The sequence below is a fragment of the Anser anser genome, assembly GCF_964211835.1.
Source record: "Anser anser genome assembly, chromosome: 16".
In the NCBI taxonomy this organism is placed as follows: domain Eukaryota; kingdom Metazoa; phylum Chordata; class Aves; order Anseriformes; family Anatidae; genus Anser; species Anser anser.
Window position 1 is genome coordinate 11,972,180 of NC_139737.1, and position 27,917 is coordinate 12,000,096.

The 27,917-nt window shown below is 64.1% G+C and overlaps 1 protein-coding gene across 2 annotated transcripts; it reads right to left on the bottom strand.

Annotated features, from left to right (window-relative positions):
* MTCL2 (microtubule crosslinking factor 2) lies at positions 1-26,067 on the bottom strand. Of its 2 annotated transcripts, none has more exons than XM_083801257.1 (15): positions 25,670-26,067; positions 19,728-19,952; positions 18,599-18,757; positions 16,320-16,382; positions 13,226-14,455; positions 11,865-11,981; positions 11,563-11,688; positions 11,006-11,236; positions 10,782-10,889; positions 10,452-10,619; positions 9,487-9,738; positions 9,261-9,332; positions 8,798-8,868; positions 7,113-8,562; positions 1-7,024 (listed from the first exon to the last, which is right to left on the bottom strand). In XM_083801257.1, exons 1-15 carry the CDS (start codon positions 25,799-25,801, stop codon positions 6,875-6,877), a joined length of 4,554 nt encoding a protein of 1,517 aa, XP_083657383.1. In that variant the 5' UTR covers positions 25,802-26,067; the 3' UTR covers positions 1-6,874. The 2 variants fall into 2 exon arrangements, with proteins under 2 accessions (XP_083657383.1, XP_083657382.1); XM_083801256.1 differs by having other exon boundaries at positions 11,865-11,984; positions 25,670-26,059.
* Positions 26,068-27,917: the final 1,850 nt, after the last annotated feature.

The window sequence follows — 27,917 nt, forward strand, 5'->3', positions numbered from 1 at the left end:
TTTTCTTTCTTTTTTTTTTCATAGAGTTTTTTAATGTTTATTTTTTAACAGACTTGGTTTAGATTTTTGTTTTCTACAATAATTCAATGTAAAAATCCCAGTACAATATACAACAGTTTGAACGTTTGGAATAAGAAATCCAGCTTGGGGAGACACGTAAGTTCAGCTAGTTTCTAACACAGGTAGCAAACTCCCTCCACCCTCCCCCAAATTCACCAGCCAGGAAGGCATTTGGATGGGAACCCTCTACAAACGTCACCCCCGCCCCACCAAGACACTGGCTGCCCTGTCCCTGCCCGTGCCACAGTAGGACACAGCATGTGGGATGTGGCAGGTCCCCTGTGGGATGGCTGGGAGCCTCCAACGTTGCAAGGCAAAGTCTGCAGTCAAGTGAGGCCGCCTGGCCCTTGTGCGTGAGTGGTGTAGGATGCTCTGAGCAGACCCTCCACGAAGGTCCCTCAGGGTCCGGGGCTCCCACGGGATGGAGAAGAGGCCTGTCCTCCCCTTGGCAGCAGCGCCAGCAGCCTCGTGCCCTGGCGCAGCCGTAAGGTGGCTGGAAGGGAAAGGCCTTGTCCCTGCACGGCCCGGTCCGAGGGAAGGAAAACAAGGAGGTGCGAGGGTTCCTGGCTCTGGGGTCTGAGGGGTCATCTCAGGGGGATCTCACTGGCCTGGGATCTGGCAGTCTTTCAGGAAGCCACTTTGGCTTGGCTCATGGTACTCAAGCAACATGGGGTGGTCCTGCTTGAGTAGCCCGGAGTGGTCCTGCTCAAGCTACATGGGGTGGACTTGCTTGAGCAACATGGGAATGTCACGCTTGAGCTACATGGGATGATTCTGCTTAAGCAGCCTGGCATGGTCCTGCTCAAGCAGTGTGGTGTCATCCTGCTCAAGCAGCCTCGGCATGGTCCTGCATGAAGAGCATGGAAGGGTCCTGCTCAAGCAGCCTGGGGTGGCTGTGTTTGAGCAGCATGGGATGGTCATGCTGGAGCAGTATGGGGTGGTCCTGCTTGAGAAGCACGGAGTGGTGCTGCGCAAGCAGCCTGGAATGGTTCTGCCTAAGCAACACAGAAAGGTCCTGCGGGAGCAGCATGGGGTGGTCCTGCTTGAGCAGTGTGGGGTGCTCCTGCTCGAGCAGTATGGAGTGGTCCTGCATGAGCACCATGGAGCAGCTGCAAGTGGCCAGGATGGTTCCTCACGTCCTGCAGCATCCCAGGCACGGCACTCAAAGCCATGTCTTGCCCCTCTTGGGCAACCCTCCACTGCTTGGAGAAGTCTCCTACAGACGGGTGTGCTTCAAGAGATCCCAGGAGGCTGAGCTCCCTGGTTCCAAAGGGTATTGCTGATGCAGAATGAGGACACCGGTGGCTTTATCTAGCTGAGTGTTGAAACCTTCCAAGGGCAGAGGTCCTCCCACTTCCCCAGTGACCAGTTCCAGCTGCACCAGCCCCAGGGAGAAGTGTTCCCTGATGTCCAGCAGGAATCTCCCACCCTGCAGGCTGCGGCCCTTACCTCTGCTACGAAAATGCCTCGAGCAGCGGGGATGGGGCGGGAGGCTGGTTCTCCATCCGTCCTAGCCCCACATCCCATCCCCAGCGGTAAGGGCCCCTCCTGCTTGCAGCAGGGATGGCAGTGCTGGGGGTGGCTTTCCTGGGCTGGTAAGGGATGGGATACAAGGCACGGGAAGGAGAAATAGGTAGTAACAGCAGGGGCCAGATGGGCTGGGAATAACAGAGTGCAGGAAGAACAGAGGAGAGGAAGAATGGCAAGAGGTCAGGCTGGGAGTAGAGGGGAGGTCAGGATGGAGTTGGGAGGTGACGGAGAATGAAAGGATGGAAAGGAAGGGAAGGGTGAGGTAAACGAGGATGGCTGGAGGTCAGGAAGAGGTGGAGGGGAACCCATGTGGTAGGTGGGACACGTGGACAATGAGGAGGGATGGGGAGATGGGGAGAGGTGGAAGAATGTACAAAAAAGACAGGGATCTCCTGGAAAGAGTCCAGCAGAGGGCCACAAAGATGATACAGGGCCTGGAGCATCTCCCCTGTGAGGAGAGGCTGAGAGACCTGGGGCTGTTCAGCCTGGAGAAGACTGAGAGGGGATCTTACCAATGCTTACAAACACCTGAAGTGTGGGAGACAGGGATTTGGCCAACCTCTTTTCAGTGGTCTGTGGGGACAGGACAAGGGGCAATGGCCACAAGATGGAGCCCAGGAAGTTCCGCACCAACATGCGAAAGAACTTCTTCACGGTGAGGGTGACGGAGCACTGGGACAGGCTGCCCAGGGAGGTGGTGGGGTCTCCTTCTCTGGAGATATTCAAGGCCCGTCTGGACGCCTACCTGGGCAACCTGCTCTAGGGAACCTACTTTGGCAGCAGGGTTGGACCCGGTGATCTCCTGAGGTCCCTTCCAACCCCTACAGTTCTGTGATTCTGTAATGTGAGAAGAAACAGTGAAACTGGGAGGTGAATGATAACCAAGGATGGTGAGATGGCTGGAGGTCAGGTGTGAGGAGACAGGCAACGGCAAGAGCTGAAAGTGCATGAAAAGGGACGGGGAATGATGGAAGGGGGAGGTTGGCAGGACAGACAGGGAGACTGAGGTGGAGGAAGCAAGGGTGGGAGATGGAGGATGAAGAAGGTATAGGAGATAGGGGAAAGCAGAGGAGGACAATGAGATACGGGATATGAAAAGCGAAGGATGATGAAAAGAGAAAACGGGAGGTTGGAGGAGGATGAGGAGAACCAGGCAGGTGGGAACTGGAAGATGAGGAAGAACAGGCAAACGGTGGGAGGTGTTGGGAAATGGAACTGGGGACAGCAGGAGGTGGAGGAGGATGGAGTTTGACAAAATGATGGACAGTAGAGGAAGAGGAGGGGAGAGATGAGAGGAGATGAAGAGATGGTAGGTGGTGGAGGACAAGGAGGGAAGGAGAGATGGATGAAGAGGAGGTATGAGGAGATGGGAGATAGAGGAGGATGACAAGGAGGGATGGAGACATAGTTAAGGGGTAGGGGAAGACAAACTGGAGAGAGATGGAGGAGGACAGATGAAGATGGTAGGAAATGGAGGGGGATTGGAAATGTGTGGGTGTGAATTAAGAGGAGGACTGGGAGATGTTGACAACTGGAGGGACAGGGTAATAGTGGGAGGTGAGGATGGATTGGATGGGGAAGTGGAGGAGGATGAGGAGATAAGAGGCAGAAGAGGATGAAGAAAGATGGGGAGAAGATGAGAAGTGGAAGAGGTTAAAGCAGGTTGCAGTGACTGGAGGTGAAGCAGGTGAGGACAGATAGGACAGGGTGGAAGCGGAGGAAGACGAGATTAGGAGATGGTGGGAGGTGGATGAGGATAACAAGGGATGGGATGTGGCGGATGGTAGTGAAGCACGGCAGGGAAGGATGCACCATGGGGTGATGGAGGGGCATTAGGAGGAGGGATGTGACGTGGTGGGTGATGGAGGAGCACAGGAAGGATGAATGGGAGGCGATGGGCGATGGAGAAGCACCGTAACGAGGGATGGGACATGGTGGGTGTTGGAGGAACATGGCAGGGAGGGATGGGGTGCAGGGGTGACAGGAGCACAGGAAGGAGGGATGGAGGCAGTGGGTGATGGCAGAGGACAAGAAAGGATAGGATGTGAGGGAGGACTCAGGAGCTAAGGAGGAAGAGGATGTGGCAGGGATGGAAGGACACGTGGGACGACACAGATAACAGGAACGTGGCAGGGAGGGATGGGACACTGGGTGACAGGAGCACGGGAAGGAGGAACGGGACGGGTGGGTGATGGAGAAGCAGGGGAAGGAGGGATGGGACATGGCAGAAGATGGAAGTGCACAGGAAGAGGGAAGGAATGTGGAAGGGGTGGGACATGGGAAGCAGGAATGAGCTGGGTGGGTGACGCAGAAGCAGAATAATGAGGGGCAGGACATGGTGGGCAATGGAAGAGCACACAGAGGAAAGAGATGCAGCTGAAGATGGAGGAGAAGAAGAAGGAAGGATGGGACACGTTGGGGGACTGAGGAGCAGGGACAGAAGGGATGGTACACAAAGGATGATGGAGGAGCAAAAGGAGGGGTGTGACACGGGAGGTGATGGAGGAGCTCAGGGAGGGAGAGCTGAATGTAGCGAGCCCGGAGGAGGCTGGGACCTCCGGGTGACGAGGGGCACAAGGGTAGGAAGCCAGGGCAGTGATGGGGACACAGCTGGGCAGGCTGGGACAGGGGAGGTGTGGGGAGCACCAGCGTCACAAGACCACCACGGAGCCGAGAGGAGCCCACGTGGGGTGAGAGGCCACGGAGGACCCAAGGGTGATGGCAGGGAAGCCACGGTGGTATGGCAGATCTGGGGTCAGTCAGCACACAGGGATGGGGAGAGGATGGGCCACCGCGTGCGGGCAGCTGGCGGGGACGGGGTCTGGGGGCACCCCCGGCCACGGGCCACCCCCCGCTCCCCTCCGCAGCCCGCAAAAGCGGCGCCGAGGGCACAAGTGAGGGTCTGCAGGGCCTTTATTCATGACACGACAAGCAGGCACGGCACAGGGTGCGGGTGGGCGCCGTCATCGGGGCAGATCCTGCCCTTCATGCGACCTTGGGGGGGGCACAGGGACCGTGGTGAGGACGAGGGCAGAGGCTGCAGGGGCTGAGGCCAAACCTGCCGCCTCCCCAGCTAATGATTTGTTCCCATTGCCCCGGGCTTGGCCAAAGCAGCTCCTGCCTCTCTGCAATGCTGCCTTTGCAAAGCCCCTGCCGCCCCCTGTCCCCGTCCCCATCCCCGTGGGAAACACCCGGCACCGCTATTTACAGAGTAAGACAGAACTGACCGATATTACAAATAATTAAAAGGCAGTTGTAAAAATGAGAAACCACATTCCAAAAGTAGAGAGTCTTTTAAAAACAAAACGAAAACAAGACCTAGTCTTCGATGAAAATGCTAAAAAACACCCCGAAAGGATCTATGTACAGCAGGAGAGTGCTGGCGGTAGCGCTGCGCCCGCCGGGGACGTGGGGGTGGCAGGTGGGGACGCTGCCTGGCCCTGGCTGCTGGTGACGGAGGGCAGCGCCTGCCCCACGCCCGGGGGACGAGGGCCCCGGGGGGCCGGCCGGCTGCCCCCAGAGCGAAAGGCCATCGGTGCTGGGCCGGCTGGCCCTGGCTGATGCTGGTGTGTCCGGAGACACAGGCAGTGAGCGGCTGTCGCGGAGATGCTGACGGAGGCTGCGACGTGGCAGTGATGCAGCCGTCCTGCTGCGGGCAGCGTGCGGCTGGACGGGAGGGGGCAGCAGCTGCGGCAGCAGGAGCATTTTTTAAGCGTGGCTGCAAGATGACAGCAGTGCACAGAGCCCCTGGAGCGATGTACACAGCCTCAGAACAATGCGCACAGGCTCTGGAGCAGCGCACAGAGCCCCCCAGGGTAGTGTACAGAGCCCCTGGGGGCTTGCACAGAGCCCCCAGAGCACTACACACAGCCCCTGAGCCATGCAGGAGCCTTTGGAGCTGTGAATAGAGCCCCCAGGGCACTGCACAGAGCCCCCAGGGCACTTTCCAGCACCCTTGGGTAATGCACAGAGCCCCAGGAGCGATGTCCGCAGCCTTAGAATAATGCTGAGAGTCCCTGGGGCCATGCACAGAGCCCCTGGAGCAGCGTACACAGCCTCAGAACAATGCCCAGAGGCTCTGGAGCAATGCCCAGAGCCCCCCCGAGCAATGCCCAGAGCCCCTGCAGGCACAGGCACCTGCAGGCAGCTCCATCTGTGCAAATCCTGCCCAGCCCCTGGCACGCAGCTTGAAAATGGGTCAAGCAGCCGTCTCCAAAATCACCCTTCTCGCCCTGGGCTGCGCACAGGGGCACCAGCGCTGCTGGGATGCTGCCCTCCTCCCTCCCCAGATGAGGCTTTTCTCGATGGCGACCGCCCGACCGCTGTGCGGCGGAGGCTGCGAGCCGTGCTGCAGCCGCCCAGCCCACAATCTCTTAATCCAATTGGTGCATCTCCAATTTAGCTCATTTCGGTATGTTTTGTTTTCAAAAAATGCACTTGGTTTACATTGCAGGCTGTCCGGAGTTGGGCAGAGCCAAAAGAGGAGGAAGAAGGGGGGAAAAAAAAAGGGGGAGGGGGGAAGGGAAGGAGGAATATTTAAACTCAGCACTTGGAGGAGCAAATAACTACACGTGGCCCCGGGCAGGGAGGTGGGCGCTCCGCAGGGTGGAGGCTGCTGGGGGGGTCCCACCGCGCTGCTCCCAGCCAAGGCCCCTTGGGATTAGGGTAGGAGAGGAGACAAGGACACGCCACACATACACCCAGCTTCCCCACCACGCCGGGGGCTGCCCAGACCCTTCCCAGCAGCGGAGGAGCCCGGCAGCCCCCCTGCAGCGGGAGGGCGATGGGGACAGATGGGGACAGCCTCCACGTGCCGCCCAGCCCGGGGACTCTCCCCGCCTCCCCCTGGCCTCCAGGATGCAGCCGACGGATGCGGCTGATGCAACCGCCCCGCAACCGGGGCCCTCAGGGACACGCCGGGCAGGCAGCGCTGGTCATGGGGCCGGATCCAGCCCACGGAGCTCCAACCCTTGACTCCAACCCCGCTGCGCTTCACCCCTGGCCGAGCAGCACCGCCACCTCGCACGGCGGCCGTCCCCTTCCCGAGGCCACCATGGGGACCCCGCCGCTCCCCCCCGTGCCGGTGACACGGCCACCCCGGCGGGACGCCCCGCTGCTGCCGGCAGCCTCCGCCGCCCGGCGCCCTTCGCCATCTGCTTCTTAAGCGTCCCCAAGGGTGAGGGGACGGTTAGGAGACAGATGCGTCCCCGAGAGGGGCCCCGCGGGCGCTCTCGGGGCAGGAGAGTGGGAAGCAGGCAAGGCTGCGCGCCCCGTCCCGCCGTCCTCACTCACTCAGGGGCCCCGGCTTCTCCTCCGCCCTGGGGGGGTCCGCGGGGTGCAGCCTGCACTTGGAGGGCGAGTGGCGGGCGGCGGAGCGGGACGGCCGGGCGAAGCAGGAGGTGAGGGACTGCGAGCTGCAGTCGCACGCCATGTCCTGCAAAGAGAGAGTGGGGGGCGGTTAGAGGGTGCCGGAGCCGTCCCCGCGGGACACCCCGGTGTGCGGGGGGACCCCGCCTCGTTACCTCGCTGGCTAGAGCCGAGATGAGGTCGGGGTCCCGGGGGGCCGCCTCCTTGCTCCCTTGGCCGGGGGATGACGGCTTCGGGTCCTCGCAGCTGCTTTGTTTGAGGACTTTCTTGCTCAAGATGCGGGAGGCGCTTTCGGCCGGGTGGTAGGCGGCCAGGCCGGGGTGCTCGGTTTTCTTGGCACCCTCCTCCCCGCTGCCGGCATCCTTCTTCTCTGGGGGGCCTGTGGGGCTCTGCGCCCGCCCGCAGACGTTCCTGAAGAACTCCTGCACCAGGCCGTACTTGGGGGCCTCAGGCTTGGCCCTGCTGCCCTCAGGGCAGCCCGGCTTCCAGATGGACTCAGTGCTGCCCGCGTGCTCCACCACGCTGAAGAGGCTGGACAAGCCGTCGTTGATGTTGCTGAGCACGGGGCTGTCGCGCGTGGTGGTGGAGCGGGCCCAGGCAGAGCCGTTCTGCTTGCCCTGGTGCAGGTTCCAGAGGCTCCTGTCCTTGGAGGCGTCCAGTTTGGAGGAAGACCTCCTCTGCAGCTTCGGAGAGCCATATTTTGGGGAGCAGCAGGGCCGCTCGATTCTGGAGTGGACCTTGTCCAGGGAGGAGGAGATCTGCTTGCTGCGCACGGAGACGAGGGAGGAGCTGCGCGGGGACCAGCTCTTGCTGTGCACGCCGCTGCGCGGCAGGTCCGTCTGCAGGCCCACGCTGACCGTCTGGATGGTCTGCGTCCCCACGTGGGCCAGCCCCACCGTCTGGCTCGAGGCGCTCTTCACCTTCCTCTCCAGCGAGCTGGAGCGGATGGCCTGCCGCACGCAGTTGGTGATCTCCTTCATGTCGTCGCTCATGTTGCCGGAGATCTCCAGGTCGTGCAGTGAGGGCGGGAAGTGGGGCACCGGCGGCACCGCGCTCTCCACCGCGCCGCCGTCCAGCAGCTCCCGCTGCTGCTTGGAGAAGTTGCACAGCCACTGGCTGTACGTGCTCTCCGCGCTGGCTGACTCCTCCGGCTCCTTGGGCTTGGCCATGGTGAACAAGAAGCCGGGCTCGATCATGATCTTCCCCTCCTTGTTGTGCACCAGAGGTGCCTCCAGCCGCCGCGCCACGGGCGGGCTGTAGTAGATGCGGATCCCCGTCTTGTCGGGCGCCGTGTAGCTCCTCTGCATCTGCTTCTGGGCCGTGTCGTGCCCCGAGAAGCTGCTGGCCCGCGAGTAGTCCCAGGAGGAGATGCCCAGCTTCTCCTTGGCCAGGCCGTCAGGGGCAGGTTGCTCGATATTCACATATGTACAGTTTGGGGGAGGAAGGCCGGTGCTGTCCCGGATCCCGTTGGGCAGCAGCTGGGCGGCTGCAGACACCTTTTTGCCTCGGGAATGGTCGCCCAGCCCGGGCGCAGTCTTTCCAGGGAGGTAGGGAGAACAGTCGAGCAAGCTTTCGAACTCTGACATGGAGGAAACGGACTTGGTCCTGCGGGAGAAGAGAGGACAGGGCTCACCGATCGCCCACCCAGCAGGACAGGGTGACGGTGTGGGGACAGCTGAAGGCACCGCCCCAACTGGACCTGCTGGGCACCCAGTCCTGCTTCTCGCCTCCGGGACAATCCTGGGCCACGTCTGTGTCCAGTCAGAGCTGGAGGCAGGCCTGGCCCTGAGGGCTGCTGACCTCCTCCACGCCCTGAGGATCACACCACTGACACACTCACCTTTTTAAGTTGGTTCCCTTGGCTTCTTCTTCAGAGATTGTCTCTTTGTCTGTGATTTTTTCATTGAGAGCCTAGGAGGACACAGAAGCAAGCTCTGGTGGCAGAAGGCACAGGCCCATAGCACACGGATGTGCTGGAGCAGGGGCTGCACCCTGCTCCTTTCTGGCACCTCCCCAACATCCCCAAGTCCTGCACCCCACTCCCAAGGCTACACAGGGCTGGCTGCAACCAGAACTATTCTAAAATCAACTGTCTGAAGCCCATAGGGTTTGCCGCAGCAGGATGAGCCATGCTCTCTGCTGTCTCCATCTCCCTAATCCCAGGTGGCCTCCCTGCAACCATTGCTGGGAGACTGCTGCTCAAGGGGATGCTATTTTGGGGTGCGTGCAACCTCCTCCTAATTTTTAACACAGACCTGAGCCCAATGGGAAGCCAAAAGACCATGCCACCCTCTCTTGCCCACCTCTTTCCAGTTGCCACCGTGCTTCTCCATTTCAGAGTGCTTCAAAGCCCATGGGTTGGTTCCTTTCTGCAACTGGAGAACACGCTGGTCACTCAACGTGTGCATGTGCCCCTCTGGGCAAGCAAAGCATCTGCTGCTCGCTCGCCGGGTGTGCCCCAGGAGCATTCAAGCACAGCGAGCAAGCAGCAGAGGCTGGAGGACACGTGCACGGTCGGGGACACCATACCTGGTTGAGTTTGTTCTGCAGGTCCTTCGCTTGCTGCTCCGCCTGCTGCTGCTCCTCCTTGAAGCGGGCCAGCAGCTCCACCTTCTCCTGGTTCCAGTTCTTCTCGCTGATCTGCAGCTGCTTGGTCAGGTCCATGACGGCGCTGTACGACTCGGCCAGGAGGTGCTGGTGCTCCTCGCGCTCCCTCTTCAGGGCCACCTTCCAGTCCGGCAGCGCCCGCTCGGTGAGGCCTTTGCCCGCCTTGGCCTCCAGCTGTGGGGACACGGCGTTGGCAGCCCCGTCGTGCCAGACGGACCGACGGACAGTCACCCAAGGGGACGGGGGCTGGATGTCCCCACGGCACTCCTCCCCGCCCCGTGAGGGTGGCACTGCCTGCGGGGCTGGCAGAGCGCTCCCTGAGGACACTGCCGCTGCTGGCCCTGAAGGCATCTGGAACAGGGCTGCCGCCCCCACGGTGGCTCTGCTTGCTTTTGGGGAGGAGACAGGGGAATTGGGGACCGTGGATGGGCACCATGGAGAAACACCGCCCGGGAAGCGCTGACACTGCTCTGGTGAGCAGATGCACAGCCACCGGCTGCTGCCAGCGTGGCACCAGGGAGCCAAAACCCCTCACCACCACGAGAGCAGGGCAGAAGGGGCCGGGGGACCGAGAGGACAGGAGAAGAGGGCTCTGGTGCTGCTCCAGCAGGGGACGGGATGAGCGTGGTGCATGGCCAGAGCACGGTGAGCCCCGGCACCATCCCACCCCCCCAGACAAACCCAGCAGAGGAATAAAGAGCATCCTCTGCTCCCGCAGTCGGGATTTTCGTGCCAGCCCCGTTGCTATAGAAACTCGCCTGCCGGAGCTGCTGCTCATTGTGATTCCCGCCGTGCCATCCTTCCTCCCAGCCCTCCCCAGCAGCCACGCTTTGGCACCCGGCGCGGGCAGCCCCCCAGCCCCACATCCCCCGCCCCACGGCTCCCACCTGGGCGATGTGGCACTTGAGCTCGGCACGCTCCATCTCCCAGGCGGCCTTGGCCTTGGTGAACTGCTGCTGCAGCTCGCCGGCGCCGCGCCGCTCCTCCCGCAGCTCGGTGCACAGCTCCTTCAGGGTCACCTTCATGTCCGCCAGCGTCTTGATGCACTCGTTGGGCTGCCGGGGACCGGGCGGTGAGCGGGGGCTGCCGCCTCCGCGCCCCGGTCCTGCACGCTGCCAGCCCCGGGGGGAGGGACGTGGGGTGCCACCAGGGTTTGGGATCACCCCACCGCCTGACAGTGATGCCCGATGGGGACCGATCCTGCCCACCCCGCTCACCGTGTTGGGGGTCCAGGCGTCCCCAGCGCAGGTCTTGTTGTCCGCCTGCTGCTGCGGGGCGAGCTCCTCCTCCTCCAGCAGCAGGTACAGCTCCTTCATGCTGTTCACCTGCAGGGGACGGCACAGGCAGCTTGCTGAGGGTCCCATGGATCCCGTGAGGATCCCACAGCACCCAGACGGATGTCCCCTGTCCCTGAGTGTCCCACCGCCCGTGCCCACGGTACCTCCAGGAAGTCATCGCCCTCGCTGTGCACTATCTTGCCCTGGCGCCAGCGCTTGAGGAACCACTTGAGCTTCATGAAAAGCAGGAGGAAGCTCTGCCTGAACTGCTGCGACTCCTGCACCAGCAGGTTCTTCTCCTGGCTCCAGAACTTCTGCTCCAGCCGCCTCTGCAGGTTCAGGCTCTGCAGCTCGAACTCACGCCGCAGCAGGGCTTTCTGGTGGTCCTCCTTCAGCTGCGGAGGGATGCGTTGAGCCATCAGCACCCATGCAGACTGTCGTGTCCCCTCCCCATAGCCTCAGCCCAGCATGGGACCCCAGATTTAATGTCCCCAGCTCAGCCTACAGGTAGCTGCAACCCCCCTGGGACAGCGGGGCCATCAAGGCAAAAGGTGTGAGCCCTGCACGGCTGCACGCCCACGTGCACAGAGAGGCACGCTCAGCCCCTGCGCCCCTCGAGGATGGGAGGTTGTGTGGTCTGGGTGTCGCCAGGGGGGTCACCAGCCTGGGGCCGCGCACGTGGGGACCCTGCCTCCCGGGGCCACCACCACCGCCCGCTCACCTGGCAGATCTTCTGCGAGAAGTTGTCCACCTCGTCCTTCCGCAGCTGCCTCTCCTGCGAGAGCTGCTCCTGCAGCCCCCGTAGGCTCTCGTTGGCCTCCGACAGCACCAGCTGCAGCTCCTTCATCTGCAAGGGCACAGGAGGGACGGTGGGTGCCCAGCGGGCAGGGGGACGTGCTCAGCACCCCCTCTCCAGCTCTGCAGCCCTCCCACCAAGCTGCTCCCCGGGCAGCCCTGACCCTGCCAGCCCCGCTGAGGGGACACGCACGGCTCCCTGTCCGTGCTGGGCAGGTGGCTCCATACCTCGGTGGCGTAGGAGTCGTTCTCGTCGGGCCGGCAGGTTTTGTAGCTCCGGGGATGCGCGGGGTCCGTGTCCTTGGTGTGGGTGATGCGGTAAGGGTCGGCGTCCCTAAAATCAGGCTGCTGCATGCGTGGGCAAGTTAATGAGAACAAACCAAAAGAGCGGGAAGAAAAGAAAGCCAGAAAACAAAACAATGGGTCTCCGAAACAGTAAAGGACTACAAGACAACAAAAAGGATGGTGAGGAGAAGGAACTTCATCACCATGGTGGGAGACAATGCGGAAACCAAAAGGAAACACAGGATGACGAGACACGTGGCCTGGATTGTTTGGGGAAGGGGAAAAAAGAGAGAAAGAGGGAAAAAATGTGCAAACACCAGTTACGGTGCCATGCAGTGACTGGGGGAGACCGGGACCTGGGGCTGGTGGGACTGCGGTCCAGCAGCATGCAGAAAAATAGGACTCTGAACAAGCGAGTGTGCTCCAGAAAGGTGCCCTGTGTCCACAGTGGGACCTGTGTCCCCAGCCAGGTCCCCATCCCCGGCTGTCCTGGCATGAACTGGCCTCCCCAGGCAGGAGGGCATGGGCTGCTCTCCATGGGAGGGTTCCCCGTTGGAGACAAAGTTGCCCTGGGGTTTTTGCTCTGCGAATTACCCTGCCTGGGAACCGTCTCAGTGCACACCAATGGGGATGAAGCTCCTTCTAAGTTGGGTGCTTGCAAGCCAGGTTGCAAGGGAGGTTTAGGTTGGATATTAGGAAAAACTTCTTTACTGAAAGGGTTGTTAGGCATTGGAATGGGCTGCCCAGGGAAGCGGTTAAGTCACCATCCCTGGAGGTCTTTAAAAGACGTTTGGATATAGAGCTTAGTGATATGGTTTAGTGGAGGACTTGTTAGTGTTAGGTCAGAGGTTGGACTGGGTGATCTTGGAGGTCTCTTCCAACCTAGATGATTCTGTGATTCTGTGAACTTGGGGTGCTCTTACGATGCCGACTGGACAGGCTTTCAAACCAGGGGCCCATCCCAATCAGCAAAGAGCATCACAGGTGGGGACGCTTGGCTCTGCGAGGAGCCTGGCCACAGATGGAGGAGAGCAGCCAAGCCGCCCCACCGGGGTGGGACATCGCTGTGAGCCCCCCGGCCCCACCTCCCGCCCGGCGCACACTCTGTTGGAGCAGAGTCCTATCCTGTCCCGGGTGCCACGGCATGCAGCGAGGTGAGCGTTAGTTGGGGGATTGCTCTGGGGAGCCACGAGGAGGGGAACGTTACGGGTCAGGGTTTGTTCCGTTAAAGCAGGAGAACAGAGCAAGAAGCAGCAAATAAACCAACAAGTGCTGCGGGGCAGCCGTGGGAAGAAGCCCCGTACCTGGAAGTCGGAGCCGTTCTCCTTCTGCAGCCCCTCTTTGGTGGCCTCGTGGCTGCCGGAGAAGGGGAAGGAGTCCGCGTGCTCCTTGAGGCTGCCGGCGAGGTGGTCCACCTTCCTCATGAAGCAGCCCAGGTCCTGCTGCAGCACCCCCAGCCTCATGAGGAGCACGTTCATCAGCTTGGCGTCGCTGGGGCCCTCGCTGCTGTTATCCACCGCCTCGGCCAGCAGCCCCCCCACGCACTCGTTGTCCAGGCACAGCTTCAAGCCGGAGGTGAAGCCGTTGGCGTCCGAGATCAAGACGTCGATGGCTTTGCTGACGAGCGCCGCTTGGTCCCGGATGCCCAGCAGGGTCTCGAAGTCCTTGACCTTGAGGAGCTTGGCAGCGGGACCGCCATCCAGCGCCTTCCCCCCGCCAGGCGCCCTGTCCTGCTGCTCGGCCTCGCCGCCGTGCCCGTCCCTCCAGCCGGCGGTGGGGACGCACTGTGCCGAGTCCCCGGCCTCGGCGTCGGTCTCCAGCATGGGCCGGGTGGTCTGGCAGGAGGCCAGGTCGCAGCGCTGGAGGTTGGAGAGGAGGACGCGGTTCTCGTACTGCAGCTTCTTCACCTTGCCGCTCAGCTCGCTGATCTGCACCTTGGCCGTGGCCAGCTCCTCCTGCGAGGGCTCGCTGACCACCGAGCAGCTGTCCTCCGACAGCGTCACGTCCAGCTCGTGGTCCGACTTGTACTTGTTGAGCTCGTTCATCAGGAGCTTGTTCTGGTCCTCCAGCTCCAGCAGCGAGCGTCGCAGCAGGTCGGCCTCCTCCTCCACGAACTGCAGGTGCCGGCGCAGCTCCACCACCGTGTCCCCCGCATCCCCGCAGCCCGAGGGGCACGCCAGGAACCGCAGGTCCTGCCCCGGCAGCTCCCTGTCCCCCTGGCCCTTCATGTCGTCCATCTCCGCCCGCAGGCCGCGGTTCTCCACCTCCAGCTCCACTATCCTGCGGCTGAGGATGTTGGCTTCCTCCTCCACCAGCTTGAGGTGGACCTTGAGCTCGGCCTCACGCGAGTGGGGCGAGTCGGCCAGCTCCTCCACGGACAGGGAGCTGTCGAGGTCCCCATAGAGGGACCTGTACTTCAGCAGCTCCTCCTTCATGCCGTCGTTCTCCTTGGCCAGCTTGGTCAGCTTCTTGCACATCAGGGCCGACTCCTCCTTGGCGAAATGCAGCTGGCACTTCAGGTCCGCGCTGTCCTCCTGGGGACCGAGCGGGGACAGGCGTTAGGAAGGTCCTGGTGGATCTGAGGGACATCGGGCACCGACACCGAGGTGGGACGTGGGGACCCGGCCCAGCCCTGCCACCACGTGTGACGGGGAGGGAAAGCTGCCGGGTGCCTGCAGAAGTGGCTGGAACGAGGCCTTCTTCTGGTCGGGTTTTGTTTTTCACGAGGGCTGGAAACCTCCCCAGGTCCCACCTCTCGCCCAGCCCCTTTCCTCCCAGCCACCCGTCCCTGTCCCTGTCCTGTCCCTGTCCTCGCTGCCCCCCCTCACCACGCCGGGGGGTGGCAGCCCCAGCCAAGCCCCCAGCCCTGCCTGAGCCCTTTTGCTTCCCGGAACCGTGCATGGGGTTTTGCTCAGGCTGCTTTTAAATTTATCAACAGCCAGCTCCGCTGTTTGCCCTCAGAGACCGTTTCTCAGCTACGGAGCAGTTTTTGGACAGAGGGCCAGGATTTCCTGACGCCCAGCTCGTGGTTTCCTGTGCCGCGGGGTCACTCCAGCCCACTGACCGCCAGGAGGGGACCCGCTGGTGGCACCCACCGCCAGCTCACCCCGTCCCCAGCACCCCAGTCCCCCTCCAGCACGGGCAGCGGTGCCCACACGGCTCCGGGAGCCACCAAACGCTGCGGTGCCTCCAGCCCCGAGGGGCTGCCCTGGGCTCGGGGTGCTGCCTTATTCCCCTGTATGGCCACGGGGACAGTGGAGGGGGGGCCAGCGCCACAGGGCCGCAGTCCCAGCTGGGCAGACGTGACCTCAGTTCCTGTTTTTTCCAGGAAAAAAAAAAAAAAAAGCCACAAGCGGGCGCCTCCCCCTGCCCCTGGCATGGCCGGGGGGACGCCCACACCCCAGGCAGCACGGGGAGCACCTCGAGAGCTCCTGGGGTGGGGGACAGAGGGGACGGAGCTTGGTTTTGAGCCTGCCCCTTCCCCAGCTCCATGTTCTGTGAGAGCCCAGCACGGCCGGGCAGGAAAGGGGCCCAGGAAGGCACCGCTGAGTCACGGGCGGCTGCACTGGGGCGGGAGGGAGGGAGGGAGGACGGGGACCTGCTGCCAGGGCATCGGCACCCCGGGGAACCCGGGGATGGCTTCGGCTTTGCACCCGCTCCTGCCCTGCCCCACGGCCAGCCCCACGGCCCCGCAGCGGGGCTCTCAGCTCCGTGAAGACGACAGCGAGGGGAGCAGCGGGGTGTGTGCTCGGCTGCGCTTTGCAGGGACACGGGGACATGGGGCCAGCCAGGAACCCCGGGGTCCCCGTGATGAGACCTTCACGGGGCTCCCCGCCAGGCTTTGGGGGAGCAGGTCTGCTGCGCAGAACGGATCACACGGGTCTGCCTTCGGAAGGGGACTCAGGGGGTGTTAAAGCCCTCGCGCTCCTACCGGCAGCAGGCAGCTCTGCCCCTCCCCGCTGACAGCATTAGGACTCACAGCAGCTCAGCACAACAGCGAGTGACAGATGAAATCCTCCTGCTGCTGGCACGTCCCCCTCCCCGCGCTCGCCCAGCAGCCTGTCACGGGGCAGGGACAGGGACAGCGGCCTCCAGCTGCTCCCCACAGGGACCCCGGGCCCCCCGGGACCACCCTGCAGCCCAGCCGCTGGCACAGGCAGCCCCAGCACGAGGAAAAGGTTCAAGCCACTGCCTGCTCTGAGGCCCCATTGATAAAGGGAGACAAGGGATCCTTGAGGACAAGGAGGATGGCCCAGCACATCAATCCCTGCCTTGTGCAGAAGACAGAGAAGCCCTGCGAGGAGGGGATGTCGCCGCCCTGCCCGGGACTCCCCCCTGTGCCAGGCTCAGCGGCCACTGGCCGGCACCGCTACCTGGGGCGGGCACCGCAGCCCGTACCTGCACTGACGGCTTCTTCTCGGCCTTCCCGATGGAGCGAGACCCCCTTTTCTTCAGGGAATTCTGCAGGGAGAAGAGAAGGATGTTACCCACGGATGCAGCATGGCACGCCAGTGCGGACACAAAGAGCCACCCGGCCACCCCCCAGGGCTGGGGACACCGCAGGCAGGGCAGTGCTGACGGCTCCACGGCTCGTGGCAGCCAGAAAAATGCCAGGGCCCCACGGGATGAGCCCCTCGCCACGGGGGAGCCAGCCTGCCAGGCGTCGTGTCATGGGGCTTGGCCAGAAATACCCCTGCGGGCACGAGAGCAGGGAGGGAGCAGGAAGCGAGCGGTGGAGAGGCTGAGTCATGGCGGGACGGAGCGGGGAATCCCAGGCCGAGATGGCTCTGGGGCATCCCAGCTTGGGAGCAGCAGCCGATGCTCCCCACCACCTCTTCCCTGCGTGCAGGCAGCAGGGGGACACGTCCCTGGTGCCTTTCTCCCTGACCGGCTGCAGCTGCAAACGGAGACCTGGGATCAGCCACTGGCTGTCACGCTGCTGGGGACAGCCTGCGAGAGCGTGACAGCGGGATTCCCATCCCTAAATCCCCCAGAAATCACCCTCCTGTCCCTCGGACTGCCCCGGCACGAGAAGCACCCAGCGGCAGTCAGCACCAGCGTCCCTGGGGGCACAAGGGATGACCCCCAGGCTAGCGAGGACAGCTGGGACACGGGGAGCCCAGGCAGAGCCATAAGGGTCTAAAAAAACCCACATCAGTGTGAACCTGTCCCCGGCCACGCACCCCATCCCGCTCTGCCGGGGTGGGCGACGCAGCGGGGCCGAAGCCCCCCCAGGCACGGGGGGCCGGGGGCCGCCCCGGGCGTGCTTCCAAGCTGGCGCTGAGGCCCCAGCAGCCAAAGAAAGCAGCTGTGAAATGTAAGCGGCTGCCTGTGCCAAGGTGCTGGGCTCCAGCTTTCCTATTAAGGCCAAGACCAGCGCTGGAGCTGCTGCACCCCCCCGGGGGCTGCCTGTGCCACGTCGGCATCCCTCGGCCCGGACCCGCTGGGGACGAGTGTGCCCTCGCCCCGTGTCCCACGCTGGAGGTGCTGCGGTCCCTGAGGCTGGCATTGATCCCAGGGGGGCGAAGGCACCTTGGGGGACACACTGCACGTCCCACCACGGAAAAACCTCGTGGAAGCGAGAAAGAACCAGCCCGAGGGGCAAGCCCAGCCCTGCCCAGCCTCCTCCTGTTTGCCTTGCTGCTAACAAGCTGTGCCGCTGCTCTGCACCCTCCGGCAGAAGGGAGGAGGCGGCTGAGGGTTGTTAACTCGCTCCTTTGCCTAATTAACGCTCTGGAATAAGTGAGTAACCCCAACGCCTGGGGACGTGCCCTTTCCGAGAGTGGAAGCAAGCCCCTGTGCTCAGTGCGGAGCCCAGCAGGAGCTGCAGAAGCACCCAGCACACCCGGCTTTGTCCCCACAGGGCTCGCCTGCAGTGACAGCCGGATTTGTCCCCAGCGATGTCCTAGCACAGGCCTGCCAGCAGCCCCACGCACCCCAGAGAAGGTCCCGTGCCAGCCGGCAGCGTCCCCTTCGGGCTCACGTGGCTGCAGAGGGGCAATCTCCTGTCCCATGCGTGCAGCCCTCTGTCCCTGTCCCCACTCCTGGTGGCCCCAAGCAGGCAGCAGGGCTGGGCGATGCCACCGCGTCCCCCCCCCGGCACACTGCCCTGCGCTCAGCCAGCGCCGCCTCCCCAGGCTCCCCGGGGACCTGAGGCATTCGGGGCAGTAGGGAAGTGGGTTACAAGCGCCGTGATTGATTGCACGGCCGCGCTGGCACCGGGATGCCTTTCCTGTCCCCGAGGATGGAGCGGATGGGATGTCCCCTTGCTGCACGGGGACCAGCAGCGCTTCTGGCTGGGAGCTTGTCCCAGACCGACGGCGCGGAGCACCCTGGTCTCGTGCAGACACGCACGTGGCTTTGCAGGACACCCGCAGGGGACCACGTGTGTACCAGCCGAGCCCAGTCGTGCCCTAAGGGGACGAGCCCAAGCCACACGAAGCCGTGGTGCAGGAGCACATCCCTCCCGCGGGCGGTCAGGACAGCCCTGCTGTCTGCACATCACGGCGCTCGCCTCGCACAGGGCAGCGCTGCTCGAGTTTCACGAGCATCTGCAGCACGGTTTGGGTTTCAGCGATGCGAGCAGGGCCAGGGGCTGCCGCGGCACAGGGCCAGGACACCTGCTAGGGGCTGAGCCCCGGGGCCGCCCGCTGGTCCCCCCTCCGTGTCCCTCTCACCTCTCGGAGCTTGTCCATCTCGTTCTGCACCACCTGCTTGGCCAGCTCCGTCTCGATTAGCCGCTGGCGCAGGTCCTCGTTCTCCTCCTCCAGCCTGATCCTTTTCTTCTCCACCACCTCCAGCTCGTTGTGGAGCCGCACGGAGACGTCCTTGGCCACCTGGGGACACAACGGGGCTGTCATCGGGCCGGGTACAGCAGCACACTGCGGCCACAACACGTGGACAGGACCTCGTGGGCACCTCCCATCCCCAAACAGCACCCACAGAGCTCACCAGGGTGCTGCTGAGACCCTTGGGAGCAGACACCGCGCTGGGTGACACCCTGTCCCCGGGCCACGCGCACCGCGTGTGTCCCCTCCATCACACGCTGTGACCACCATTCCCCTGCCCCTATTTCCACTGGCCGAACCCTGCTTTCCTCCATCGTATCGTGGTGCTGCGGGATGCTCGTCGCCTTTTTGAGCTTTTTTCCAGGCCACCACGCTGGAAAAGCAGCGCCAAAGCCGGGGGCTCGCCACGGCGCAGCAGCTGCACGGCCGGGAGGGGGGCGAGCGGAGCAGGGAAAGGCGAGCTGCTGCATCGGGTTACGGAAAAACCTCACAAGAGCCCCAAGAGCCGAGCGTGCCCTGGCTCCAGCCCCTGCGGGAGGCATTGCTGGGGGTCAGCACTGCATGAGCATCCCTGCACGGCCCCCGAGCCCCCCCCCCGGTGCTTGGTCTCGGGCTCCTCTGTCACCTCTCGAAAAACCGAGCTGCTCCTCGAGCCACCCCCCGGCGCCAGGACGTCCCCGGCTGCCACCGCACCCCTCCGGCAGCGGCTGTGTGGGAAGGAGTGCTCAGCAAACACTCCCCGGCACCGGGCTGGCGGCTGGGGAGGGCGAGGCAATGCCACCCCACAGCAGTCACCTTGTCCCCATGCCAGCCCAGGGCTCTGCAAGGTTTCCACGATGGCCAAAGGGAGAAGCAGCTCCCAGGACCCCAGCTTTTGGGGGAGCTGCACCCCAAGACCTTGCACATCTCACCCCAAACCACTCTGGGACCAATCCCCCCTCGCTCCGCCCCTTCCCCTGAGCATCCCCCAGCACCTCGGGCTGGGGACACGGGGGGACCGCCGCCCTCCGAGCATCACCTTGACGTCCTGCTCCAGGCTGTGGATGAGCTCGCCGTCCACCTGGCCGGTCTGCGCCACGCGCAGGCTGCGCCGCTCGGCTTTGCGCAGCCGGTACTGCAGGATGCGGCACGTCTTGCTGGCCTGGTCCAGCTGCTGCCGCAGCTCCTGCAGCTGGTAGACGTCCTCCTCCATGTAGACGTCCCTCATCTCCAGCATCTCAGCGCGCAGCTCCTCGATCTCATCCTGCGGGGAGATGCACGCGGCACACGTCAGACCCGCAGCCCGTTTCTCGCTGCCTGGGATGGCACCGGTGGGGACACGATGGGACGTGCCAGTGCTCAGCCTGCAGATGGGGGCTACCACCTTGGTCTCCTCCTTTTCCCCCAGGACACCTCCCCGCTGTGCTCCCCATCCCTCCTGTTCAACCCCCTGGGTCAAGCCCCCACTGTCCCTGCAAACGGGGCAGGACTGCTTACGCCAAGGCTTGGAAAGACCCCAGACCTACGGCTGGCTCCCTCCTCTACCAGAAAGACCCGTGGACACCATCCCCCTGCTCTGCACACGGTTGGGACACCCACGGAGCCAGGGGACGGCACCGGAGCGCCTGCAGCCCATGCACATCAGCCCGGGGAGTCACCGGCACCGTGCACGGCCCACCTGTGGCACCGGGGAAGCAACCAGAAGCACCCGACGTGGATGTGAAATCCCATACAAGCCCCGCACAATACGCAGCCCTGCAGAGCCACACACCAGGGAAGGGGGTTGGATTTTGCAGGGCTTTGGGGGCTGCGGTGACGCCGTGAAAGCCCCAGCAAGCCAAGGGGCACGTGCACCACTCCCGGCAGCGCCTGCTTAAATAAACTGAAATAAAGAGGAAGATGGGGGAGGAGAGGATTCACTGCAGGAGCAGCCCAGGCAGCAGCCGCAGCGAGAAAAATGTAGGTCGTCTTGGAAAAGATGTGTCAGAAGGAAGGAGGAGACGGCAGGCGCGGAGAAGAGAGGAGAGGCAACGCGGGGACAGGAGCGAGAGCCTGCCAGCGCCGGGGACCTGCGGCTTCCCCTCGTTTTGCCACCGGGCAGCCATCGCCGAGCCGGGTCCTCCTCCACCTCCTGCCCGGCCCCATTAGCTCTCACACTGACAGACCTCTCAGCCTGGTGAAAACCCCCGATCTCAACCCAAATCTTCCACGTAAATGCTCCAGCCACGGCAGCGGGTGTTATCCGCCTCGGCAAGACCCGTTATGATCCTGAAAGGGCCCGAGCATCCTTTTCCCTGCCCCCATTTCAACGTGAGATGACAAACCGGGGACGTCACCGAGACAATCCCCGATTATCCCCGAGCCAGCCAGCGCCACGACGGCTGCGTGGCTTTGTGCTGGGGCTCCGGAGCGGGCAGGAACGGGGGTGAACCCGAGAGGGAGCAGAGTGGGAGCGAGATGCTCCGGGAAGAGCCGGGACGGCCCCACCAAAGGGCATCAGTGCAGGCACGTGGCAGGCACTTCCCTCGGGCTGGCTCAGCCATAAAACCCCGCGGGGACGAGACACGGGATGTGCACGAGTCAGGAGGCAGGGCTGCGAGGGCTGTGGTGCCCCCGGGGTGACAACCCCGATGGAAACCCACCACCGACCTGGGGAGACCAGCAAAAGCCCAGACAGCCCAAGGAGCTTTTGGGGTGGGGTTGGGAAGAACTTGGGAGTTTTCACAGAAAAACCGTGTTATACGTCACAGGTGAGCAGGCAGCTTGCAACAGCGCAGGGGAAAACAACAGCCCGTGGGCAGGGACTGCTGGAGGGCACATCCTGCACGGCAACCGTGAGCACTTTAAAACCAAACACCCTGAAGTGCCTGCGAGAAAAGAAGGGGGCATGAAATCAGCCTGGGGTCCGGTGGCTCGGGAAAGCTTCCACCACCAAAGGCATTTGAACACCTGAACACGGCTGCTGGGGCAGCCGGGGCGCTGCACGGGACGCTTGCCCCGTGAGGCCGGCCGTGCCTCTGAGCCGTGATAACTGGATTACGATGGGAGAGCGGAGAAACGCCACCAGGCTGGGGGAGAGCTTCGGATGACCAAGCTGATGCCCTCGCAGGCAGAGCAGCCCCGTGGCACCACCAGACACACTGGAGAAAACTCCCGGGAATGGCATCTTTGCAAAATCCAACCAAAAAAAAAAACAGATGGAGGCGAGGACAGAGCCAGCAGCTGGGAGAAACCCTTCGGAAACAGCCCGGATTCAGGGCTGGCATTGGAAGCGTGGAGCACCGTAAAGCGATGCTGAACAAAGCCATGGAGACGAGGAGGACAAGGAGAAGCAGGGGGGAGAACAAATCTCCAGAAGACACAGTGAGATGGCACAGCTGCGGGGGACACGGGGACATGAGGGACAACAGGAGTGACTTCTTCCCGACACGCCGGGCTGCAAGGCTCAGCCATTCCCCCGGTAACACGAGGCACCACTTCTACCCAAAGCCCCCGCGACCCTCGGAGCAAGCGGGTCTTTGGGTGACGTCCCCGCAGGGTGGCACGGCCGGAGCAGCTCGCAGCTCCCCGGCGGGATCTCTCCCGTTATTTAGAAGCAGAAAGCAGCCGGAGATGCAAAACAGAGCCACGCAAACAGCGGCACCGCTGGCAGCGCCGGCACCGCCAGCTTTGGGGCACAGCCAAGCAGCAACCGCCGGCACCCAGGGAGCAGCGCCACGTGCACCCCAAAAAGCACCACGTGCACCCCAAAACCTCGGTGCAGGATGCAGAGGAGGAGAGGGGAAGGATGCGAGCCATGGGTTTGTTTTGCATCGGGGCCTTTGTGCCCGGCGCCTGCCGTGCCCCGTGCCGAGCCGGGGTCACCGCCCAGCAGCAACAGGCACCGCTCCCTGCGAGATTACAGGGCACGAGCAGCAGCTTCCAATTAACTCCGAGCCCCCGCCAGACAGAAGAGGGAATTATGCTGTAACTTGTTAGGGGGAAAAAAATAAAAATCAATATAAAATCAGACTGGATTTCTAAGGGAAATTATCCAGGGTGCCCTGCCAGCGAGGGGGTCCCAGCACAGCGCTCGCCCCCAGCCCCCAGCGGGGTGTGGGATCAGCGAGGGACGCCCCACGGGACAGCCCCGGGGGTTCCTTTAGGTGCAGAGCAGCAGCTCTGAGAGCAAACGGCAGCCTCCCTTCCCTCTGCACCAGGCTCGGCGCAGCAGCCCTCGCCTTGCACCCTGCAGCGAGGGAAAAAACCACAATTCCCAGCTTTCCACCTGCCCCAGTAAATTATCAGGCAAACAGCCGGGGGCTCACTGGGCAAGAGCCGGCGGGCAGGATGCTGCCAAGCCCCTCGCAGGGTGGCTGCTGGGGGGGCTCCCCCATTATCAGCACCTCGAGCTGCATCCCCACAGCACCCAGCACAGCAGAGCCTCCCTGCCCGCCGCGGGGCCTCAGGAGGCCGGCTGGGACGATCCCGACCCAAATCCTCAACCCGAAAAGCAACGCTTGGGCCCCAAGGGCAGCGGCTGGCAGCGGCAGCCCTGTGGCTCGTTTCAGCACTGCTGGTGTTTTTCTGAAAGCCTTTGTCATTTTTTTTTTTTCCCCATCCAAGCCTCGTGAAATCACTGCTGCAAGGGGAAGCGGGTGAGGCGTGCTTAAATATGTACATTTGATTATCACGGCCGGGGAAGGAAGCGACACGAGCCGGCGCCTCGCCCTGCCGAGGCTCGGCAGCCCGCTGCGCACCGCGGCGGCGTGGTGGCACCCGCACGGCCCCCGGGGCGCGGCCGAACGCCCTCCTGCCCCAAACCCTCACCTCTTTAAACACAAATTTCACCTGGCTCCAACAAATTAAAACATCACCTGCAGCTATTCTGGTGAGTCCCAGGACGTGCCACCGCCGACAAGTTGGGTTCATCGGTACCCGAGGGGAGGGGAGCTGCTGCCTCTATAGGGCCCCTTCTCGCTGCTCAACAGGGACAGGTCCCACTACCGTTTGGTTTGGGGTTGGCTTTTTTTGCTCTAAAGCCCCAAATCCACAGATTCACAGCCAAGCCAGCAGCTCCCCGTACCCTGCTGCAGCCCAGCCCCATGTTCCGCTCCTTGCTGGAGAAGCCGGGCACAAACTGCCCAGCGACTTCTGCTTTGGTTTTTGGAGCCCCACGGGTGCACGTGGCCGGGGTTTCTGCCCAGCTGGAGCCGGCGTGGCGTGCCTTCGAGCTGGGAGAGGGGAGCAAAACCCCCGAAGCTGCTGCTTCCCCACCCCGTGGGACAGCGGGGAACCGTGGGGGACAGCTGGCGGGACCTGCACGGACGTCCTGACCGCAGCGGGGGGGGGACACCAAAGTCCCTGCAATGGTCCTGGGCGCCGTGCCCTGCCTGCCAGGAATTGAAGCTGTTGCTCCTCACGGCTCACAAAATACCCCGAGCCCTCCAGGCCCGCAGCTCGCCGTGAAGATCACGTGAAGATGGAGTAAGCAAGCGCGCGCTCGGCCGGAGCAGCAGCGTTTTCACACGCATTCTTGGAAACTGGAGGGGCCTCATCTGTATTTTTCCAGCTCTCAGTAAATCAAAGCCCTTAAGCTCTCGCTGCTAATTCTGGCAGGAGTTTGGACACCAGCTGCGAGCTGGGGCTTTGCTAATGGACAAAGGGCCTGGCTGAGCATCTCCGGCGCGGCACCCAGCGCCCAGCCTTCACCTCGCAGCACTAATCCCAGCACATTCGCAAACTCTGGCACCTGTGCTCGGGAGCTGGCCCGTTTTCCAACCTGCCACATCGAAGGAGAAGCCACCGAGCCTGCTATCGCCTCCTGACCCCCTCCCAAGGTGTTACTGCAGCCCGGGTGATGGCACAAACATCTCACCCAGAGCTGCACCCTGAAGAGGAGCAGAGGATACAAAATGCCTGCAGCCCGTCCACTGTTTGTGCCTCCCTGTGTCCCCAGCCCCTCGTCCCCAAGCCCGCCCTGGCTCCACCACGTGCCTGCGAGCCAGCCAGGCTGGAAAAAGGCCCCAGGGAGCTGCGGGCCCTGTGGAGAGCGAGCACAGGGACCGGTGGAGGGAAATGAGCTGGAAAATCTCCCCCTTGGGGCCTGGCAGCGTCAGCAGGCAGAGAGGACAGCAGCTGCATCCCACCCTGTGCCGTGCCGAGCCATGCCACAAGCTGGGCCGTGCTGAGCTTGGGTTTCTCCTTGCTGAGCCGAGCCGAGCCGAGCCAGGCCATCCCCAGCTGCACCAGGCTGAGCTGAGCTGGGCTCAGCCAAGCCGTGCCAGGCCATGCCTGGTGATGCCATGCCAGGCCCAGACAAGCCAAGCCCTGCCCCAGGCATGACACCAAAGCGAGCCGTGCCAGGCCGTGCTCAGCGATGCCATGCCAGGCTGGGCCAGGCCACGCTGGGCTGAGCTGAGCCGAGCCCACCTGTGCCATGCCCACCATGCCCGGGGATGTGACCCATGCTGTGCACAGGGATAGGAGCCATGCCCAGGGATGCCGTGCCTTGCCCAAGGATGGCCAGAGAGGCTGAACTGCACTACACCCAAGGGTGCTCTGCCATTCCCAGGGATGTCATGTCACGCCAAAGCATGCCATGTCCAGCGATGCTGCGCCACGACCAGGGGTGTCCTGGGATCCGGTGCCATGCCCGAGGATGCTCCGTTACGGCCAAGGATGCCCAGGGATGCTGTGCCATGCCCAGGGATGCTGTGCCATGCACAAGGATACCTAGGGATGCTGTGCCATGCCCAGGGATGCCCAGGGATGCTGTGCCATGCCCAGGAATGCTGTGACATGCACAAGGATACCCAGGGATGCTGTGCCATGCCCAGGGATGCCCAAGGATGCCCAGGGACGCTGTGCCATGCCCAGGGACGCTGTTATGCCCAGGCACACCCAAGGATGCCCGGGGATGCCCCGGGATGCCGTGCCACGCCCGGGGACCCCCAGGGATGCCCAGGGACCCCGCGTCAGGCCCGGGGGCGCCGTGCCCACCTTGAGATAGTCGTTCTCGGAGCGCAGGTCCTCCAGCTCGCGGAGCAGCCCGTCGGTGCCGGCGTCCAGCAGCTCCTCGGTGAGGTCGGAGAAGGCGAGCGAGGTGCTGAGCTGCAGCCGGCTGCTGGCCATGGAGGCGGCCGAGGGCTCCTCGGGCAGCGGCGAGGCCTCCCCGGCCGAGGGCGGCGGCGGCGGGGCGCCGCCGGGGGACTCGCCGTCGCTCCCGCTGAGCTCCAGCGACAGCAGCTTCGCCTCCTCCGAGGCGCTGCAGTCCGACGCCTCCGAGCTGCTGTCGCTCAGCCCGCACCCGGGGCCCGCTCCCGGCGCCGACCCCGGCGCGGACCCCCCCGGCCGCTGCCCCCCGGCCGCCGGCCCCGCCCCGCGGCACCTCCCCTTGGCCCTGGGCGCCCCGCGGCCCGAGGGCCCCCCCCGGCCGCCCCCCCCGCCCCGGCCCGGGGCCGCCGCCGCCGCCGCCGCCCGCGGCCGCTTCTCGGCCCTCGCCTCCTTCCCCGAGCCGCCGCCGCCCCCCGCCCGCCGCGGGGCCGCCGGGGGGTGCGCGGAGCCCCCGCGCCGGCTCCTGGGCAGCGACCAGCCCGGCACCTCCTTGGGCCGGGCGGGCGACGGCGCCCGCTGCAGCTTCTTCTTCTCGGGGAGCGGCGGCGGAGGAGGAGGAGGAGGAGGAGGCGGAGGAGGCGGTGGGGGCAGCCCCGGGGGGCCCGGCTCCGGCCCCGCGGCCTCCATGTCCGTGTCCCCGCGGCGCGGCGCTGGGCTCGGCCCCGGCTGCGGCTGCGGCCCCGGCTCCGCCCGCCCCCGCCGCCGGGCGGGGACGCGCACGGGCGGCGAACAAAAGGCGGCGGAGGGGGGGGGGGGTGAGGGAAGGGGGGGCCGTGCTGGAGGCAACAGCGACCCCTCCGCCCGCCCCCGGCAGCCTCGGGGTGAGGGGGGGGCGGCCCCGGGGTGCGGGTCTTTGGGGTGTCCCCCAGCACCCCCGAGCATCCCTGTGGGTGCGGGTCTTTGGGGTGTCCCCCCCAACACCCCCCGAGCATCCCTATGGATGGGGGTCTTTGGGGTGTCCCCCAACACCCCCCAGGCATCCCTGTGGGTGCGGGTCTTTGGGGTGTCCCCCCCAACGCCCCCCGAGCATCCCTATGGATGGGGGTCTTTGGGATGTCCCCCCCAACACCCCCCGAGCATCCCTATGGATGGGGGTCTTTGGGGTGTCCCCCAACACCCCCGAGCATCCCTGTGGGTGGGGGGTCTTTGGGGTGCCCCCCCTAACACCCCCGAGTGTCCCTATGGGTCAGGGAGCTGGTGGTGTCCCCAAGAACAGGGGTACCCCCATGGGTGAGGGTCCCCCGTGGTGTCACAAGGGTTGGGGGGGCCTGGGAGATGCCTAAGGGTGAGGGTCCCCCTGGGCGCTGCAGGTCCCCCGGGGGTCCCTGCAGGTGTGGGTCCCCTGGGGCAGCCTTGGAGGTGAGGGTCTCTGGGGTATCCTCAGCAGTGCAGGTCCCGAGGTCCCAGGGGGTTGGTTGGGGTCCCCAGGGTCCCCTTAGGATGAATGGGACCCCCCCCCAGGCATGGGGGTCCACCAGGGCACCACTGTAAGCACAGGGCAACCTCAGAGGCAAAGCTCCCCGGGGTACCCCACGGGCGGGGGCTCCTGGGGACCCCCACCCCGCACCCCAGGGCCGCCTGCCAAGCCATCGGGGCGCGCGTGGCCCCGTGGTGCTGCTGCACGGTGCCTCTCGGGGGGGGGGAGGGAAGCGCCAGCAGCGCGCGCTCCCACCCAGCGGCACGCGTCTCGTACGTTAACAACCCGGCCCCAAACCCACGGCGAGCATCCAAAGGCTGGTTTTGAAAAATGCTCCCGCGTGCCTGCGCCCGCAGCAGCGCAGCACGAGCGTGGTGGCCGGCCGCGTCCCTGCAGCAGGAAGCGGAGCCCCGGCCCCCTGCGCCGCGCGGTTTGGGCTCTGCGTGCCGGGCAGCGCGACCCCACTGCACCAACAACACGACCCCAACGCACCAACGTCTCTGCTCGGGGGGCAAACCCGAGGCTGGCCAGGGTGCAGAGCCCTGCATGGACCTCAGTCAGTTTCTGACGTAGACCCATGTCCCCCTCCTGCCTCAGAGCCTCGGGGACGGTGTCCCCGTGTCTGCAGCAGTTATTTTGGCTGTGAGTAATGGAGAAATGGTGAACTGCGGGCTACCCCTGTGTGCCAGGGAGTGACCGATGTGCTGTCTCCACCAG